This window comes from Gopherus flavomarginatus, chromosome 2 (assembly GCF_025201925.1).
Source record: "Gopherus flavomarginatus isolate rGopFla2 chromosome 2, rGopFla2.mat.asm, whole genome shotgun sequence".
NCBI classification, from domain to species: Eukaryota; Metazoa; Chordata; order Testudines; family Testudinidae; genus Gopherus; species Gopherus flavomarginatus.
Window position 1 is genome coordinate 90,847,833 of NC_066618.1, and position 21,625 is coordinate 90,869,457.

General features: G+C 40.0%; 1 protein-coding gene and 1 long non-coding RNA gene across 4 annotated transcripts; one reads left to right on the top strand and one right to left on the bottom strand.

Annotated features, from left to right (window-relative positions):
• Nucleotides 1-1,610: 1,610 nt before the first annotated feature.
• Nucleotides 1,611-21,621, bottom strand: KBTBD2 (kelch repeat and BTB domain containing 2). 3 transcript variants are annotated; one of them, XM_050938002.1, is made up of 4 exons: nucleotides 21,528-21,621; nucleotides 10,137-10,666; nucleotides 4,890-5,055; nucleotides 1,611-4,334 (listed from the first exon to the last, which is right to left on the bottom strand). In XM_050938002.1, exons 2-4 carry the CDS (start codon nucleotides 10,304-10,306, stop codon nucleotides 2,799-2,801), a joined length of 1,872 nt encoding a protein of 623 aa, XP_050793959.1. In that variant the 5' UTR covers nucleotides 10,307-10,666; nucleotides 21,528-21,621; the 3' UTR covers nucleotides 1,611-2,798. The 3 variants fall into 3 exon arrangements, with proteins under 3 accessions (XP_050793959.1, XP_050793958.1, XP_050793960.1); XM_050938001.1 differs by having other exon boundaries at nucleotides 21,428-21,544; XM_050938003.1 differs by lacking the exons at nucleotides 4,890-5,055; nucleotides 21,528-21,621 and having other exon boundaries at nucleotides 10,137-10,246.
• On the top strand, nucleotides 16,898-17,900 carry LOC127043886 (uncharacterized). Its single transcript, XR_007772344.1, has 2 exons — nucleotides 16,898-17,391; nucleotides 17,470-17,900. It is a non-coding gene; the product is annotated as an uncharacterized LOC127043886 (long non-coding RNA).
• Nucleotides 21,622-21,625: the final 4 nt, after the last annotated feature.

Sequence of the window (21,625 nt, forward strand, 5' to 3'; positions counted from 1 at the left end):
TGCTGTTATCAATGTATGCTTTGGATGTATAGGGAAATCCTGCAATGACATCTGAGGAGGAAGCTTTCATAGAGTACCTTTTACACAATGTTAACATGAACCAAGTCAGTAAGCTCATATTTACTGATCAAACTAGTGCTTCCCTTTAGGGTGACAGAGTGGTGGGGTTGGGGAAAGCCAGACGACTTGGGTATGACCCACTGCACTCACCCTAAGTATCTAGAAAGCTATTGCTTTCCCTGCAATGGCCATGAATAAGTGAAGCTACACTTACGGCAAATGACCCCACCTTGTGAACTACTATGGTTCACCAGGTCAGCCTCACAGTGTCTGCTGAGGCCTATCTCCCTGGTTCAGCAAGCTGTGTGTGGAGCACAAATGCAGTCAAGACAGTACTGGCGAATGAAATAGCCAGCAAAAATTAATTTTCTTCGTCAGCCTCTATTAGACCAAACTTATGACAAATCATGGCAAACTAATTTGGGGAAAACTAGTATGTTCCAAAATTGGAGGGTTAAAAATGTCTCCAACACAAACAGAGGGGAAAAAGATTGGTGAGAACATTGCAAATCAATTTTTGAATAACTGTTAAGTGTAGCAACTTTTTAATCCATAAAAATATTTAGCTATGCCAAATTTGGTATTAAATGCTTTCATCAAATAGTCTGAAAGATTATTCAATTCCCTACTTTAAGTAAAAATCTCAGTGCAACCTGACCTGAGCTGCTACTATCACCCCTATCTATAGTAAGTGGTATGGTAATTATGTATTTGGCCATAGTATTTAGGACAAGACTTTCATTGTTCTGTTTTCCCATATGATATAATTTCCTGTAGTCCATACTGGTTTGGTACTTGGAAGCTGCTCATTAAGTTCAAAGTATCTGGTTTATGGGGGATAAGGATAAACTAACAGCAAAAGACAATCAAAGGTACAGTGTAAATATTGCGAAGCCCCCAATCTGAAATATTAATATAGGTGCAAATGTCAAACAAAACTGGATAGAAACTGGTTTTTATATATATATATATATATATATATATATATATATATATAAAAATAAAAAAATATTTCATTCTATAGCATGGTCTTGAACCATAAGATGATAGTTGTAACCACAGATGCTGGAATTTGAATTCTAACACCAACATTTTAAGAAGTATATCTTGTTTCATGAATGGCTGGAAGAGTTAAGTTACTCTACTATACCAAAAAACGTACACAGGCAATGGAACTGTTGCTAATAGAATGCATATGTTATTTCTTGAAATGTATACCTTTATTTCTAATTCTACTTATGAAGATCAAGGAGTCTGTCTTCTGACAGTGGGACTTCTGACTTGCATATTATGGAGATTGTTCCACACAACTTTTCCTTCTTACATTTGATTAGCATTATATGGCAATTTGGTGTAAGTAGACATGAATTTAATAATCTCATATGTCATGAAGCTGAACTTCCAGATTCACTGAACAAGTACAAGTGCATGTCTCATGATTTATCTTAACAGCCCTTAAACAAGCTAACTTCCTATCACCAAGCAAACTGCTGAAAAGTAGAGAAATTCATAGCTATACTCTTTCCCACCACAAATCACACCAAAACTCATTTAGATTCAGTCTTTTTTTAATAAATTAATGTCATTCAAAATACAGTGCCAGAACATGATGCAGCTGAACATGCTAGTAAGGTTGTCATGAAGCACCTGTGTTCATGTTAGATTGGCGGCGCCCCGCTACTGCTAGTGGTTCCTGGGATTAATGCCAGAGCAGCACTAGTCATCTGCTCTCCTGCACACAGCGTACAGAATATTCCTGAACAATTCGCTCCCCCCACCCCAAGGTAAAAAACCTGATAGCTAAGGGATATCTATACACAATCACACTACAGTAATGCTTGTTATTAAATTAACAAAAAAATAAAGACCTGGTTAATCCACACTAAAACTTTGTTTTACATTGGAAAAATACATCAGCAGCAGGAAGTATTATACATGAGCCAATGTTACTGTAATACAGAATGTGGAGGCATTTATTGATTAAAGCTCCACACAGACCCGCACTATGAGTGGCTAGCAATTCCTATTGCAAGCCCAGCAATTTAAGTCCACATCTGGTAAACCACCAGCTGCTTGGAAGACCTGTATTCTAAACAGACAGGTATAAGTTAGTGAAAATAGAATACATGCACTTAATAATACACCTTGACTGAACCTGCAGTCATTTTGCCCTGCATGTTACCATACAAAGGAAGATCTACCCTTCCTACCACAGGTAGATCCATGGGATTTGTTTATTTTTATTTTAAATGGCGTTACTATACCGATACGGATATTGGTGTTAAGTGCAGCACATTCCATTATTTAGGCCACACTGAAAATTATATAACGAGCACTAAAGTAGAATATCCAGAAGTAGTTCAAATATAACTGGAAGATATTTTCAGAACAATTGTGACATACCATCCTAGCAACAATAACTGCTTTTGTGATTTTTCTTGAACTGAAAGACTTCATAGGACTAGAAATTAATTCTTCAGACAGTAGTCAGATGCTTAAGCTCATGATATACATATAGGTTTCTCTAAGTTATCAGATAGTATCTCAGATTATGGAAGCATATCTGCTTATAAAAGTCACTGATTCATACTGAATGACTGCAAATGCTAAGTAGGGCATAAAAATACAATTATGAAAGACAGGTTTAATGTTCCAATTTCCAGTCCTGTTCTTTCATTAAAGTTTCTATTTCAAGGTAACTGAGCCCAGAAGCAGGTGTGCAGTCTCTAATTTGGGAGCTATACGGGTGGCAGGGTAACCATCTCCCCATCCAGCTCAAACTCATCAGCCCCATCTGGTGAAAAGAGATATGTTGGAGGTTTCCATGGGGACTCTTCAAGACAAGATGGATACAGCTTTCCTACAGTGCATCGGAAGTCTTTTCCTAAGTCCCAGAGCACACGTTCTGATATATGCTGTCGCAGAGACCACCGATCAAGCTCCAGATCATATTGGTAGGTGGCATACTTGGCTCTCTCATTCATGTGGGTTTCTCGTATGAAGACACACAAAGAATTGGAGATTACAACAGCTCTAACACAAGGGTCAGAATACCGCTTGGCAGGGATATTAGCTGCCATCCTCCATTCATTTTTATTCACATCGTAGACTTCCACAGTTACGGAAGACCCATCTACAGTGCTAGCTGGGAGTCTTATACCAGAATTGCTGCCAATATGCAACCCTCCAATATAGAATATTTTGTCACAAAAAGCGGCAGCAGAAGCAAAGCATCTACTAGTTTGTCTCATAGCCATTTCTATCCAAGCATCCGACCTGGGAAAGTAACAGTACATCAAGTTGTGGGCCATTACATAAATGCAGTTATGAACCGCTACTGCTGTACTCCACTGCCATGCACAAGGCAATGGGCTTACCATGGTCCATTCATCTCTCTCAGTATCATATCTTTCCACAGTTCTTCTGTTTAGTTCTCCACCTACACTATCTCCTCCAATTGCATAGATGTATCCTTCACAACAGACCAAGGATGGCTTTATACGAACAAACAGCATTGGAGTCTTTGGAAACCAAGTGTTTTGCTGTGCATCAAACCAGTAAAAGCAATTCACAGTTCTAAAGGCAGCCTGAAGTTTGCTAGTTTTACTGTGATTGGTTTTTGTGTTTTTCAGAGGAACTTGCCCACCTGCTATATAGATATCATTATCAGGAGTTACAAGTGTTCCAACCTTATGCAAGTCGGCAGGAGGATTGCAAAGCTTGTAAACTTTTTCTGCCTGGGGGCTGTAACAGACAGAAGAGTAAAGACTACCAGGGTTTTCAGCAGCAGCTTCAATGAATATCATCATCTCCTCTTTAGTCATACCAAGTCTTGGTTTGAAAAATTTGGGCATAGATTTGTATAATCCTTGCACTACCACTGATTTATCATTAGGTGGTAATCCTTGAAACCATGCTCGCTGTGTTACTTCTGAAAGTGCATCAATTCTGATTTGACTAAGAACAGAGGACAAATACTGTGATCGTGATTCTGTGTTGTATTCCAGCCATAACATAGCAGCTTCACGAACTGTCTCCTCTTTTTCCACATTTAAGTTGTCGCTGCTTAAAATATCTACCAGTAGATCATGTGACAGTTGCATGAAAGCATCTTGGTGGTACACAGCAGTGAACTTGTGCTCTACCATTCTCTTAGCACTTTGTTTTAATTCTTCACAGCTGAAGAGATCAGCAAAACTTAATAACCGCACACAGTTCTCTGCATTTATTTTTTTAATTAAATATTCTCGACATCGCTGTAACACATCTTCTACCTGTAATGCAAAACAAAAAACAAAAACAAAACATACCACTTAAGTAGAGTAGACAAAGACCTATTCCTTTACCTATAAACAAGATGAAAAAAAATCCAAAAAAGGAAGAATACTGCACTGACACTGCTAGTCACAGCAGCTTCTTGAGCCAAGAACATGTCATTCCATCCAGAAAGATACATGAAATTTGACTACACAATTTGATTTTTTAAAACACTGCCATGTTTACCTGTCATGCAAATAAATTGTTTGATCCTCTACCTGTTTGTGCATTTTACTTAGCTTCTTACAAAATTAAAGTGATAGAAATTGCGTTTAATTCCATTCCTTCAGAAACCATATAAATAGGTTGGCTGTGGGATTATTCTGGTAATGGCTGTCCAAACTAATATGAACAAACTTGACAGTAGTTTTTAAAATGATTCTATCTTTTTAAAGAGAGACAGAAATGGGATGTAATTGAAATTTAAGGAAAAAAATTAGAACCACATATTTTGGTACAGAGATTGAGTAGTTATCATGCATTTTTAATCAAAATATACATGATGTTCCTACCTGTAAGAAGCAAGCAGTCTCATAAAGCTGTTCTACCGTGCTGTCACTTATTGCCAAGTTACCCGTGTATGCATAAGTTATTATAATTTGTAAAGTGGCTGCATCCACATTCCTCAGATGTACATGTGTTTGTTTACTTTCACTTAGCCCACTCATGAACATGGCTCTGAAGAGAAAAATACTACATTAAGACTGACAAGGACACATACTGTAATCTTAAGTAACTGCTTTTGTTATTTAATCACTCCAACCACAAAAGAGAGAGCGACACCTAAAAATTTCTTGTCATTTCATTCAAACTTTAAAAATTCCTAATGTGATTTTCCATTTACATTCATGTAGTACTTACCTTAGATCACACAGCATTTAACAAACGTTTTAAAACAGTTTTTCCAATTATATTAGTAACTTCAGTGTTCTCTATACATGAATATTTATGTAAGCTACCACCCCATTTTTACTCCTGTGGGAATTCTGCATCCAAAAAATTAAAAATTCTGTGGTCAATATTTATATTTTGTCAAAACAACAATAGAATCACATCAGTTTCAATTATTTTTGGTCATTTCAAGATGTTTTTTGATAAACAGATTTCTTACTAGGTATATTAATACAGAACTCTGAGTAATAATTCATTTAAACTACAATACACAACCATATTTCCCCCACCTCTCAGCAGCAGTGCAAAGGCTTGATGGAGGAAGGGGTAAGGGAGGAGCTGAGGGAGAAGGAAGTAAACTGCTGGGAAGAAGCCTGGGTGTGAACTTTGAGGGTTGTTGGGTATCAGTGGGAAAAGCATGGAACAGGTTGTTGTTTTTTTAGAAGGGGCAGGGAGGGATTGTTATGGAGCTTCCCCTGCAAACCCAGGCTGACCCCTAGCCTCTCCCATTCGTCAGGCACATCTGCCCCTGTCCACATGTGTTCCTGCACCCCCATCCACGTGTCTCTCCATTCCCATGTCTCTCTGTGCCCCGACTCAACCACATTCCTGTCCCTATGTGGCTCTTATGCCCTCCCCATGTCTCTGGTCCCCCACTCAGCCACCACCTGTCCCTGTGTGTTCCTGCACCCCCTCCCTGTCCCCATGTCTCTGTGCCCCCACTGAGCCACCATCTGTCTCTATGTAGCTCTGCACCTCCCTGTGCCTCCACTCCCATTCAGCCACTGACCAGTCTGTCCTCCTCCGCTAGACCTTATGAGCCGTTGACTCACCCCAGCCCTTCCCCCACCAGCATCCCATGCTCTCTCCATAGCCCATGTCCTGACAGGCACTGGGAAGGCAGGCAGGCTCGCTCTCTTGCCTAGCTGGCCAGGAGTTGCTGTTGTGTTCCATCGCCACAGCACTCTCTGGTGGGCAAAAGGCGGAACTGCAGCAACATTTCAGCACAAGTTTTCTCCACAAAAAAATTAAAACTATGCATGGCTAATTAATTATGTACATGTGCAGTAGCGCAGAATTCCCCCAGGAGTACATTTTAAACCATAAGCAGGGACTGACATGGCATGGTTGCTTACTTGGCCAGAAAAATAAAGAAATATTTTACACTGTCATCTTACAACAAGGACAGACGCATTCTCCAGCAAAAGTTGCTAGAAACAAATGCAGAAAATGCTTCATGAAAAATACATGTGGTTCTGATTTTGTTTTTAAAAGAAACTCATATGGCTACCTTCTGCATCTCATGTAGGATACATAAGAATTTACATTAGGTCAGGGGCACAGAGAGGTGCTTGGGTTGATAGAATTGCCTTCCATGTAAGTCTTTCCCATTTGTTAAACACAGTGGACTCTTTTCAGATTTGGAAGTCTGGCACACATTTTTTCTGCCATGGTTCCCCCCTCTCCCCGCCCCAGAAATCAATACCTGCATTAAGTCCCTTCCTGAGACTGGAAGGTCAGCTTTAAAGTTTTAAAAAAGTGAAATACAATCACAAAAGAGGATGATTTTGTATCTTTCTTTACATATATAATACATACCACTTACTTTACTTGCCTAATTGAATTCTGACAAGTGTTGTAAGCACCAAAAGTGCTATGCTTTGTTAGTGTATGCACTAGCAGCTGATGAGACAAGAACTTAAGAGTTCTTTTATTAAATCAGTATTTACAACAAAAGTGTGTAATTTTGCTTATGCACAGTTTAGCATTAAGGGTAGTATTGAAAACTTGAATGTGACTGTTTCTTGTCTTTGGTGTTTACATCAATCTTACCTTTGCATTACAAAGATTTGATTTAAGAGGTTATTTAAAATGAAAGCGAAGAAGAAGAAGAAAATAGGGAAAGAGTGACACCACTACAAAATGTCACACCCCTTCCATACCTGGTGCCCAACTTCCTATTCTAATATACAAAACAAGCACATCTTAGAAAAAGAGGTCTGACTGCATATTCTAATCTAATATTTTATGAGGGCTTTCATAGTTTCCAACACTGACATCTTGTGACTACTAGCCATCCACAATTGTGTCTGACCAAATTTAATGGCTTGTTATTTCTAGAACTGCTGGAACTCCTGAGCCAGTTACAAATACCATCTGAAAGCAGACAGAAGCATTATTAGTAGGGCTGTCAAGTGATTAAAAAAAATTCATCGTGTGATTAATCACACTGTTAAATAACAGAATATCATTTATTTAAAATATTGTTGGATATTTCCTACATTTTCAAATGTACTGATTTCGGACTACCAATACTCTCCTCCTCCACTAATAGGAGGCAATGGGTGGGGTGTGATGAGCCCCCCACTGAACCCCCAATCTTTCAGAAGCCAGAGAGATTCTAGGGCTTTAAGTATCTAAACAACCAGAAACTGAGTCCATGAGCAAGTCTCAAGGACAGCACCTTGTTGTAATTTCCTTTTCCAGGAACTTCACTATGAGAAAGGGAAAAAAAGATTTCTCTTATGCAGATCCTGGGCAGTAGGGCTTTGTCATCAATTTTTGGATAGTAAATGTAGTCCTTTTAGGTAACTAAGCTTTTTGAACCTGCATGTGACTGAACAGCTCTCACGGAAAGGAAAGATCAAGAAGTTACAAAACAAAAGCCATTATATTCTGCATGTGTAAAACAGTTTATCTAGAAGTTGAAGGGATATAAGTAAACAATGGGAGTACGTAGAAGACAATGCAGGAAAAAGAGACATATGAAAGACAAGATTGGTGGTATACTGCATTTACAAGTATTTATAAAATAGATAAAATGTACATATATTTTACTCCTTAAAATTGTTGTGCCTCCTTAAGACATTTCCCTTGCAATCAGTAATTTTCACTGTGGATAAGCACCTTGTTTTTCAGGCTAGAGATGGTTTTATTCAAGACAATCTTAATTTCAAGACTAGGGTCTGTTTCCTAATCGCTTAGAAAAATATCACTGTACTTTGTTCCAGTGGACAGAAAAAACCTCCCACACCACTTTCCTCCCTTCATAAATCAGCTAGCTGAGCAATAGGCATTGGGGAAGAAGTGGAAGACACTCCTCTAGAGTAGTTTGGGATCTGATATTCCCATTTTGTTAGGAAATATAAGCCAAGATAAAACCATGTCAGGCTGCGTATGAGAGACAGCCAAAAATTTCAGAACTCACCAACACTGCCTCCAACTTCCACAACGAGAGCGAAGCAGTCACCAGCAGATTTTGTTGCGGCCATGACAGCCTCCAAAGCATAGGCGGAGATCGCAAGGAGCAAACAGCAGCTCCTTCCTGCAGTGCCCAGTTGTTGTGCCTGAATAGTTGTTACCAAGGGCAGTGAAATGGGCTACCTTGGTGTTTACACTGGGGGCTCTGGGCAGCTCCTCTGGAGAGGTGTGGGGCCAGTGTGCATGGCACAGGAGGCAGCTCGTTAGTGGAAACAGCTGTGGCATTCAGTTGCCAAGGCATTCCCCTGGGCAGCTCCCCTGCTCCTGACTCGCCAGGGCATGAGGAGCTTGGGACTCCGCAGATGGCTGGTAAGTTTGGGCCATGGGAGGCAGTGACAGAGAGAGAGAGAGTTGTCAGACCGGCCACGAAGAGTTGGGGGCCGCATGTTAAGGCCACCAAAATTTTTGTTATGAGAACCCCTACACTACAGAATACTCCAGAAGCACATCTTCAGAGATCACTGCCATCTTTGCCTCAAGGGCTAAATGTATAGAATAGTGGTTTTCAATATTCTCCATATTGTGAAACCATATTACAAAAGGAAAAGAAGTTTGGGGAAACCCAATTCTAGCTAGCTATAAAGAAAGGAAGGATGCTTGTGACTCCAGGTTGGGAACTAGTGATACAGAAGATCCAAGGTCATTACTAACTTATCAATCAGTTCCAGACTCTAGTTTCAAGGCTTTCACTTCCAGGGCCAGACAGGCAGAAAAATGTTTCAGTGGCATCAACGTGCATGACTAAGCCCTGCTCCAAAACCCCAGTATAGGTTAGTTTTTCTAAAACTTGGTATGGAGAAATCCACGAAGATGGTATGAGAACTAATAAATGCACCTAAGAGAAATCCCTTTTAAGAGGGTAAACACAACAGGACCTAGTGGATTTAAAAGTTCACTAGCACCACAGTAAAGAACTGGATAGCACTGGCACAGTACGAATCTCGGGATTAAAATACTTAATCCTCCATCCTGGTGGGGGCCCTCTTTGAAACCCAAAGCAGAGGTTCTGGCTTCTGCTGTGCCTATTTTTATCATCCAACTCAAAACATGAAGTTGTAAGCTTCCTCAGAAATCCCTGCATTTAAAAGGAGCAGAAGACATTTGTTCAAGGAGCACAGAGAACGAGGAGCGTATTGGGGGAGGTGATATGGGGACTGTTTCCTCTCAGTGGGGAATCCCTACTCACCTTAGCTTATTTTAGAACCATATCAACAGAAAGGACAACATATACTAAATGTCTTGCTTATCTGGAAAAAGCTGTTCCACATGCTGAAGACAGGAAATGAACTGCATTACACAGCCTAAACTAACCCCAGAATGGGGCTGCTGATCATTTTTTTATTTTTTCCTTTCTCCAAATGCTGGATGGTGATGCAGTGTCTTTGGCTGGAATAAGTCATAAGATGGTAGAAAACCCTACTTTGACCTTTCAGTGTTACTATTACTTGAAATATTTAAGATCTCTGCTATTCACTTCAGATTTCCAGCACTAAATCTTTAAATTGTTGGGCTGTACATTCATTTTTAACTATGTACGTCTAGCATTGCTTACAAAACAGTACAATATGTCTTTATCTGAATGAATGAATCATGATTTGAACACTTACCTGAAATAAGAGCTGCATGTTGCAAGAACCATCTTATGGCAGGGGAATTCAGTGCCCTCAACAATCAACACTATGTCAGTTAGCAATTGCTGTTCATAGAACAATTTTAACTGCTCCAGCAAGGATACAGCATATTCGGTATTGATCTGCCTTTCATCCTGAGTAGACATGACTGTATTCCATTAATATTTCCAGGACTAGATTAGAGAGGCAAGGATCCTTCTGCAGGAGAAAGGTCAAATGAATGTTTCTGGCGTAACAAGAAGAAGAAACTGCAGGAGCTGTTTGTAGCCTTTAGAAATTATATCAATACATTAGGAAGTGTTCTCTTGGACTGCTGTATCAAGAATGTTTCAGACTTCAACCTACTACTAGGTCATCACGCATTGATTTGGTGTCACAATCTGTTCTCTTGAGACTTTTTCAAGAGTGTTTGCAGAGCTCCTGCTGAGATTTGAAATGGCGCAGCACATTAACGAGCAAAAGTGAGGTCTGAGGTAGATTTCGTGGAAACATCTCATGATCAGTGGCTGCAAGCAAGAAAATAAAATTGGTTCACAAATTAGTACCTTTTAAAAGCACAATTTCTTGTTTCACAGTTCTCCTGCCTAAAATGGTTGCCTTGAGTATATGTTATTTGAAATACAATTTTAAACGCCACACACATTTCTAGACAGATATTGAAACAAGTGCAAAATTATCTAAAGGTTAAAAATACAGAGAAAGGCAGAATAATTTGTACATGATTTTTTTTCAAGTTAAGGATTCTAGATCTAGGAAACAGAACAGAAAAAATAAATTTTACATCAGTACAACTCTACAGCTGAGAAGTGAAAATCAAAGTCGGACGACAAAGTTAAGTTTCACTTGGCAATACTGCACATTTATAACCGCATTCCTCTCTCAGAAGTACCTTACATTCTTAATTATTTTTTTTAAAGTGGTAGGAACTCCTTCATTTACTCCAGCTAATAGTAAAGAGAGCTACCATCTATAAATTTAGGATTTGTATTGCATCCCAGCATTAACAAAATTCTTTTGTCCGCATTACATGCTTCAAAATAACTTATCAATATTTTAACATTAGAGATGCCTTTCCATAGTTAAGAAACTAGCTTCCTATTATAACTAGTCATATTTCCCATATTCCACCCAACCTTCAACAAAACTACACCTGTCTACCTATTTTGCATGCCAGATCTAATCGCTTCAGGAAAAAAAATTCTACTATAGGACAAGTGGAACTTGGGACATGGGGTTAAAATATATTTTCTTATTTTTTTCTAATTTTTGTTTGGATCACTACATATCTCCAAAATGGCTTCACCTAACTTTATACTTGACTTATATTGCTAGATTTCAAGAAGTGTCTCACTATATGAAGAAAAAAGTTTTAAAGAGCAGTTCAAGGCAAAAAAGTTTCTCAAAGGTATTTCAGGGAAAAAAAAATTCCAATTAAAGTTGGATGAATCACTTCAGTTAAGAAGTCATAAGAATGCTATTATTCACAAGAACTTCTCATATTAAAGAGCCTGGAAATACTAAGTTAATACCATTTCACATAAAGAATGTAATTGTATTTAGGTGACCTTAATGATACCCTTAGTATCAGCCTTCCAATTTCCTTATAATCTTAAAATTGTAGAAGACATGTACAGTTTTCAGGTAGAATACTGAAAATGAAAAGCACTGGTTGAATATATGCATCTCCAATACCAAGATGATGCTTGGTTACTACATTAAGTGCTATAATTTTCAGATCTGGACTTAGAAAGTTTGTATACATAGCCAGCTGCTCAGATGCTATGGTGATGGTCATTACAAAAAACTAAGCTATACAAAGTCAAACCACTAAACTGGTGGTAGTCACTGACTAATCCCCTGCAACCAAAGTTAGCTGAAGTGCTAAACTAGTTTTTGACAGAAGTAGTGTCTCCTCTGCAGATGCAGAGTGAATATTTAATCAGCTAGTTCAGTTCAATGACTAGTTCAATTCCCAATTGGTTTCTTCACTCTGAATGAAAAAGCAAGAAAGCTTGTTTTCCTCTTCCAGCTTATAAATAAAAACTAGGTGTGAAAGGATGAGATCTACTACTATAAAATTGTGACGGACATGGTGACCAAAAACAATCTGGTTTAATTCACTAACTACAGATAACTTACCTTGTTTAAACAGATTTTCAGCTTGCTCATTTAAATCATGATTAAAATTTGTGATTTAAATTGCTTTGATTTTAATCAATCCACTTTGCTCAAGTGACAATTGTTGGTATCACTATTTGTGAACAGTCAAATTGCCTTCAGCAAGTTGTTAGTGTTAAAAATGAGAGTTTTGGAATCTGGAAACAATAAGTGGCTTCAACTGCTCAATCCTGGATTCTTTTAAACCAGGTTGAGGCTTTGCAGAACTTAAAAATTTGTGCTTCAAACATATTAGTGGACTACATAATAAGTGCTGGGTTGGTTTTTGTTTTGCTTTTTAAATGCTGCAACTGGTAAGTTGTATTTGAATCTTACAAAACACAAAGAATTAAGGTCCTGATGCTGCATATACTTAATGATATGAACAGTTCTACTGATAAGTTAAGCATCAGGGGCTAAAATTGTATTTTTACTGATTTTTGATACTATAGAGTCTTCATCACGTCAAAAAGAGGTGCTTCAGCATTAAGAATAAAAACGTAGATTTTCAGTAACCTAGGTCATGAACTTTATAGACGTACACCAAAATCAGGAGCCAAATTTTAAGCCCCCAAGCAAGTTTGAGCATGGGGGGGGGGTGAGGGGGAGAATTTCAAAAATATCTAATGGACTTAGGAGCACGAGTCCCATTGACTTGAAACTGCAAACCCTGAAGGAAAATAGCCTGGTTGAAGCATTTCAGCTTTCTTGATGTTTGGATGTTCAATATACACACAGGTGGTGTCGGCTGCAAATATAGCAGAAACTATTTGCTAATCCTCAATTTTGTGCTTGAATTGTTTTCACAGTTAAGAATTTTAGTGAGGCTCTGGATTTGTCTCTCTCAGAGATGAGTATTTAAGCCTGAAAATTTAGAAAGTTATCTGAGAGTCTACTTATAATTAGGAAACTAAAGAGAGCCATATAAGACATCCACTGTAAAACTATACAATAAAAAGACAGTAAAAAACTAGCGATGTAAATATCAAATCTGATTTAATACATTTGCTCAAGTGAAACATGTACAGATAAGAAATTGATGGGTTAAGACAAAAATAAGAAACAGATTTGGGAAGTAGTGAAAGACAAAAATATAGCTAGACAAAGACTTCAAACAAATATTTCAAACAAAAACTAGGGAAAAATATTTGGAAATTTTCCATTTTCCAAACATTTTACAAGAAATGAGAAGGAAACGGTAAACTGTAGTATAGGAAAGACAAAAGGGTGAGAAGAGAAAGGAAGGAGTAAACATGCACAGTGCATCTTTACTTGGATTGATATGAACTTTTATAATGAAAACAGAAGTGGAAGGAAGCCAGAAAGGAAAAGGAGGTATAAGAAAAGCACGGTAATTTATTTTGCATAAAGAGTGGATTGTCAAAGAAGTGTTACAATTTAAATTTCTCACACAACAGACAATACACAACCGGAGGAGACATGGTGGCATAGGATTTTTACTCTGGCAAACAAACGCAGTCTTTGAGCTATTAGGTGCTGGAAACATTATTCAAGTACCTGCTTGTAAGTAACACCTTGATAATGAGTGATACATAACTGGAAAAAGTAACACATTGAGGCTATGTTTACACTATACATCACTGGTGGCAGTTACATGTCAGTGAAAGGCTCTGGTAAACGGTAAGCAGCAAGGAAAGATATCCTCAGTTCCTCAGTGCTGGAGCCTTTCACCGCTGCCAGGAAAGGCATGGGGAGGGGAGGATGAGAGACCTAGGAAAGGCTAGGCCTTTTTTTGCTGCCTGAGTCTTTCACTGCTATGGGGAGAGGCTCCAGCAACAGGGAGTTGGCAGATCCTTTCCCTACAGTGCAGGAAAGGCTCTAGCAGTAGGACACTATACTGCTATTATGAGGAGAGATGACTTGGAGAAGTAGAGACACACACAGGATACATACTCAAATACATACCCACACCCTCCAGGCATGTCTTTACTCATCTAAATCATGCCATATGCTCTTCACTGCTATTTACAACCATATTGGGGAGAAGATGGATGGGGAGGGGAGCTACACAGGTACATATACAACACACTGCTGAAAGCAGCATGCAGCATAGCCATACCTTTACATTATAGCATTAAAAGTTTAAAACACATCAACAGAAACTAACTTTGGAATTAACATGCATTTCTGTGAATGAACCTAAGGCTGTTACAGTTTAAGTGTCACTCAAATACCAGAGCAGGGTGTGGTGATGTTTTTGTTTGTGGTGGGGCAGCAGGGAGAGAGACAGGAGACAGAGAAGGGTAAGCGAAGAACTGTTGTATTAACTACTTCCTGTACTCCTAGCCATTAACATGAACTGCTAACTTGATACAGACTTTCAAGTTTCTAGTGAACTTAAATGTGGAAGTCACCAACAGATGTAAAAGGATAGCAGGGTTCTGGGTCAAAAAGCAAAGGCGTTTCATGTCAAGTCACAGCTTACATTATACCAAATCAATATACCCTACGGCTGTATCATTGTAATGAGACTTCTACCCCAGTAGCTAATGTATAGTATGTCTTAATGCACAGCCTAATCCTTTTGAAAATCTTCCTGTTTCAGGGCTGGGGAAAGCTCTTCACACATTCAAGAGTTCTGCAGCCACTGTTTGTCACACCATAGCTGCACAATGATGTGGTCTCACCAGTCAGTGCTCGTTTCCTGGGCCCAAAAATGGCACTCAACAGGGTCAAGGTGATGCACAACTGTTGCCGGCAACTGCAAACTGCTCCACTCTATGTCTTCTAGCAGGGCTGCTTGCATGGCATCACATTGTTACATGCACTGCCTTCTGTATCAGCTGTGTAAATACTGCAGGATAAGGGGCAAGGTGTTTGTAATGCTTACAACAACACTGTACAGCTAATTGAGGCCCATGCTTAGCATGCTATAGCATCAGAGGAGGTAACCCACGCTTATGAAAAAGGCTTGGTTTGTTTTGGGGAGGGAAGGATAGCTCAGTGGTTTGAGCACTGGCCTGCTAAACCCAGGGTTGTGAGTTCAAAACTTAAGGGGGCCACTTAGGGATCTGGGGCAAAAATCAGTATTTGGTCCTGCTAGTGAAGGCAGGGGTCTGGACTCAATGACCTTTTGGGGTCCCTTCCAGTTCCACAAGATAGGTATATCTCCATATATATATGTTTGCCATTGATTTCAGGGAGAGAGAGGAAGTACATTATGGGAGGCTAACACCATGTTCCCATAGCCACCCATGCCAATGTTTTGGTCCCATAAGCCATTGCAAGCCCAACCCAAAATTCCACTCAGCTACATGCACTATAGGATAGCTACCCACAGTGCAGTGCTCCGTGCGTCGACGCAAGTCCTGCTAGTCCTCCACTGACAAAATGAGCATAGTGTGGCCACGCAAGACAGAGGCTCTATGCTAACTCACATGAGGTTGACTTAACTTTGTAGTGTAGACATGGTCTTAGTTCTTCCCAAATAACTCAAAGCCCTATTGACATTTAGTGTCTAGAGCCTAGTTAAATCCTGGCTAAGAAATAAAGTTTTGATGAGAACACCGACAGTGTGATTCAGGTGAGAAACTCCAGTACCACCTCTGTTATAGGTCTGAATGAGAACAGAAGACAACTTTTTTCATTTCCACTGACGGTGGTGAAAGAAACAACCAACCATTAAAATAATACAACTCACGATTCTAATATATTTTAATTTAAAATATCTTTAACAAACAGAACAGATCATGTTTTTAAGGACTCAAAAGTCAAGTCTGTTAACTTTCACATCACTGGGTTAAGGTTCCATGAAAGAACTGGTCGTGTGCCAAGCAGTAAGCTTTCTGAAAGGTCTAGTTGAGGGTGGATGACTGAAAGCCAAACCTATGCAGTGGCAGAAGATACATCAGCAGACTGGTGAACCTGGGAGAAGACAAGCTGAACCTGGGAGAAAAACTACCAAACACAAACAACATAACCTTGATCACTGTCAGAAATGATCTGAAGGTACTTTAGAGGTCAGTTGCAGAAAGTGTATAGACTCATAGACTTTAAGGTCAGAAGGGACCATTATGATTATCTAGTCTGACCTGCACAATACAGGCCATACAATCTCACCCATCCACTTCTATAACAAATCCTTAACCTATGTTTGAGTTACTGAAGTCCTCAAATTGTGGTTTGAAGACCTCAAGCTGCAGAGAATCCTCCAGCAAGTGATCTGTGCCCCATGTTGCAGAGGAAGGCGAAAAACCTCCAGGGCCTCTGCCAGTCTGCCCTGGAGGAAAATTCCTTCCCGACCCCAAATATGGCAATCAGTTAAACCCTGAGCATGTGGGCAAGACTAACAGGCCAGCACCCAGGAAAGAATTCTCTGTAGTAACTCAGATCCCATCCCATCTAACATCCCATCACAGACCACTGGGCATACCTACCTGCTGATAATTTGGCAATTAATCAAAGATTAAATTGCCAAACTTAGGCTATCCCATCATACCCTCCCCTCCACAGTATATGAAGACTGTGAACCACCTATGAAATATCAGATCAGAGATGGGCTCCCCTGTTTACAGCAGATGGTCAGTCTGAAATTAACTCCCTTCAACATTGTGTGGGAATCTCTGAAGTACTCAGCCCTCACGTTGTCCACATCTGGACTGAATTTTACTGCCAATGTTGGCAGTTTCACTCTGAGATGTGCATAAGATGTTATATTTGTGGAAGAGGCCAGGAGTCCTCTGGTGGGATATCACAAGCTTAGAATTCTTCGGGAGGACAACTCATTAAGAGTCCGTGAATTTCAAGAAAGTGTCCATGACCATGGGAAAACCAGGATAGCATATGTAAAGAAGATCCTTTACGTAAGTCAGGACATGCATGAGCATCATGTTTATTGAGTAACATCTCATGGCCAGTCATCTAATAATATAGCAACTCTCAACTTGGCACAGTATCATTATCCCTATTTTACAGATGGGGAAGCTGAGGAACAGAGTGATACAGCACCTTGCTCAAGATCATCCAGCAAGCCAGTGGCAGAGGTCTCCTGAGTTCTAGTCCAGTGCTCTATTCACTAGCTACACTGCCTCCCTATGCATGAAGGCCTTTAGAGGTAAAGCAGCCACATCTGATATGCTTGGTGTAACTAAGATCAGAAAGACTGATAAGTGGATATTCCCTAGGAAAAAAGTATTTTCCATAATTTTTTCCAATAGCTATATAGAAATAGATATCTTAAGTTTGAATGGGAAATGAGTATGGATGATGGAAGCTAGCATTACAATATGTGAAACTTGACCTTTCTGAAAAAGCTGCTCAGATTTTGGAGAGATGATGGGACAAAAAAATCTTCTCCAGTAGAAGAACAATGAATAAGATTATCCCCTATGTCCAACTGTGACACCTGACGGCCCAACTCCTTTAACGAGGAGTCTTTTTCTGGTCTGCGTCTCTGGTCTCATGACAGGAAAACCTAAAGAGGCACTGGTGGGGAAGAGGCTGGAGTGGACTGGTAGCATATTCAAGCAGAATTATCTCAGTTATCCACTAATCCACAGCTGTACCATATCAAGCTGCAACAAAACCAACCATGTGACAAGAAGTATTAAAAATAAGTGATTTTTTCATTTAAAAAAATCTAATAATTTCTCTTTTAAAAACTGCTTAACTTTGAAGTTATGACAACCTATGTCAAGACGTAATTTATTAAAATCATTTAAATTAAAGACATGTTGCATCAACGACCTCTCAAACTTTAATGAGTTAAAGGGTGCTTCTTTTTTAATTATATCCAGAACCAGGGGAAGATATTTAACTTTTGGTGATCAACTCAAGTTATATAAACATGTCACACTGTTATGGATGGCAGTAAGTGTCTGTTATTTTCAATCTTTATAATGGACCAAGTGCTGTGTTGAACAAAAAAAATCTGAATTTATTACTTTTGGTTTCAGTTTAGGAAGCAGGTGAAGAGAAAATATTTTCTTTGTTTGGACAAGTTCAGTTAAAGTTGAGAAACAGACAGAGCTGAAAGAGCAGGAAAGCTTGTTTTCCCTCTTCTAATGTATGAATAAAAACCAGGTGGGAGAGGATGAGATCTACTAATTCTAATAACTTGAAAAACATGGAGAGCCAGATTTGTAAAGGTATTCTAGGTGCCTTAAACATACGCATAGGCATCTAATGAGATTTCTCAAAAGTACTTATCCATATATTTAGACACCTTTGAAAATCTGGTCCAGTGTGACCAGGAACAGTCAATTCACTAACTACAATAAATACCTCCTCTTCTGCTTAATAAATCAGTTTTAAAAACAAAATATGTTTTGATCAGCTAGTTTTTATTATCCAGCACAATTGAGATAATTAAAATAAATTTCAGTTTTCCATTTTTAATAGAATTCCAATTTTCATCCAAATGCCGCTCACAAATAAGCAAAAAAATCTAGTAAATAAGTATGTCATTTGCCATCTTCTAACAAAATTTAAGAGTAATGTGAATAAATGTTGAGCAACATAACTGCTTAAATAAGCCTGTATAGATACTGTATTCTCCTAGTACACAAAGTACCAAATTTGGTATAAAAGCTATATTTAGTTGCAAATCAACATGCTTTAATATAGTTATACCAACCAACAACAATGAACCTTTCAAGGAAAATACCTGAAAAATACAAATGCTAAATAAGATTAAAATTGATCATTTAAATTAATCAACCATGCCAAGGGATCTCCATGACAAAAAGTGGAACATCAGGAGAAGCAGAAGTTAGAACTAGCTCTGGACTCTTGGGCAACATGTTAAATATGCAACCTCGTCACTGAAAAAGAAATAGGTGATAGATGAAGCAGTTCCATGCCTTAGATGTTTTCCTCTGCCAGTTCTGATGCTGCCATGGCATCAGTCTTTGTAGAACTGAGTCCTGAAATCTGAAGACACTAGGTAGATTCTGATACTAAAGGTGGAGGACATAAGTTCCAAAGACCTAACAGTGGACCTTGAGACGTCATATGAGCCAGAGTATCTGAAATATTATACACACCACTCCTAAGACATACTTGGACATTACACAGTGGTTGCCAGTTTCTTCACTGTCTTATTCTTCTCCTCCTGGAGGAGGTTTACTAGAGAAAATGTATCTTCACAAACATGAAAACAGGAGAAAATTGAAGTTTGGCAACTGGCCACAGAGAATACATCAGGAAGAGACTTTCTACCTCCAAAAGTGAATCTTCTTAGCATTCTTATCCATAGCAAGATCTAACCTGTCTAGGGACTTATTTCACTGACTGCTGAACACCACAGAGACAGGGATGTCCTTAGTCAGATCTGGCAGCCCATCAGTAATGGAGAGAATGAATTTCTCTTTCTTGCGCTCTAGGATATTAACAGCCAGTCTCTTCTTGGCTAGATGAAGTTTTCAATTCCAGAACCTCCATCATATATCTTAACTTCCGGAACTGTCTGAAACAGTATGGTGGAGAGACAAGAAATCCAAACATCTGAGTACAGAAATTCAATAAGATTACAGTAAGCTCTGCCCTCAGTGATGTCCTGGAAAAGTAAGAAGATTGAAAACTGTATCTTACCCTCCCCACAAATGACCTCAAATTGTAAGAGCTAAAATAATTTAACAGCATCTGCACTAACTCAGGCCTTCTTCACAGTCATACAGCCCAAATTCAAAAACTCACCTTAGTAGAGTGGGTTTGCTATTTGTTTCGTGGCCCAATCTTGTAAAGTACTGAGGGTACTACTCAGCATCTTGCAGAACTGGGCCTTATGAGTCCATGAACCGAACAATTATCCAAGTATGCTTAGACAGGAACTAAAGTGTCTCCATAAGCATGCCTTCTATGCCTAGATCAGGTTATATGACTTGCAAAGATAACGTAATTTTAATACTTAATATAGAATTTTCAAATGCTTCTGTTTCTTGATAATTAGCATTCAGTATAAATTTCCTGACTTTTTAACAATGATCTCCCAACTGCTTAACTACAACATTCTTGTAAGGATCTTTACCCTTATATCCTCTCAGTGTTAATGTTGTTTGAATAGGAATAACTCTACTTGCTCTCCAGCTGAGTCTTCCCAAGTACATTTCTGAAGTAAAGAGACCAATGGAAATTTTAAAAATAAATCTTTTGGGCTTTCATTATATCACAAAGCAGCAAACAAAAAAAAGTCAACTTTTTTTTGGTTTTGCAGCTCACCTTATAAAAATATAAGAATTAGAAAAATCATATAAATCATAACCAAGTTTCAATTTTTTCAAAAGCAGCTAGCGCAAGTGTCCAATCATTTTCTGTCTGCTAAAGGGAAAACTCAAAAGCCAAATATTTAAGATGGGGAAATAATTTGCACATGATGAAAAACATCAAAACTATTCTACATCTACTAAGCATATTGTATGTTTACGCTGTGTAGCCACATTAGAAAAAGAAGCAATGTGTTAAACTGCAATCAACAGAAGTCCAGTTAAAGCTGAAAACTACTAGCAATCCCTCAAGTTATCCTACACTTGAGCGCTGAGGGAGGCTAAAAGTCACCGGAAGCAGCAGCACTGTGCACTGATGCTGTTCGATGTGATGCCTACTCCAGCACCGTCTGGACAAGAAAGCAGCGCCATTACCTCCAAGCGCCCTTCGCCTGAAAGGTTCCTATCGCAGCTTTACATCCAAGAGGCTCTAAAATCAACGTTTCACATCCTCCCCGCTCCCTCCGGGCCACGGGCATCAAGTGCAGCGCGCTCCGCCCGGCCCATTGCGACGCTGGGGGGTTACGCAGGCACCGCTGGGACGCGGGCGGCGGTGCCCCCCCGCTGGCTGCTGTTATTGCCGGACTGTTCCGGTGCCCCTCGCAGCCGCAGGGCCGGGCGGGGACACACCCAGCCACAGGCCGCGCGGAGCCGACACGGCAGCGGCGCGGGGCGCTGGGCAGAGCCCGCGGTTACTCCCCGGCACCCAGGAGCCGCTCGCACTGCACAGGCCGCGGCGGAGCGGACGCTGCCCGGGGGCGGGGGTCACGGTGCTGCGCGGCGGCAGGTCCGCAGTCTCCGTTCTCCTTTCTGCCGTGGTAGGGGGGAGGGGAACAAACGCCGCCACCGACGCCGCGTCCCCCTCCCCCGCCATTTGCCCGGACAAACCTCCAGCCGCCGATTCCTCTTCAACCTCAGCGCCCGCGAGGAAGGATCCAGACAAACCCGGGCAGCGGACAGACGCGGGCGCGCGCGCGTTCGTTCTCACCTCCTCCCTCAACGTCCGTTAAGATCGGCGGCGCGCGCCCCCGCCATCGTGCGCGCGCGCGCTCGGATGTGGGCGGCAGGGAACTCGAGCCGCGCTCC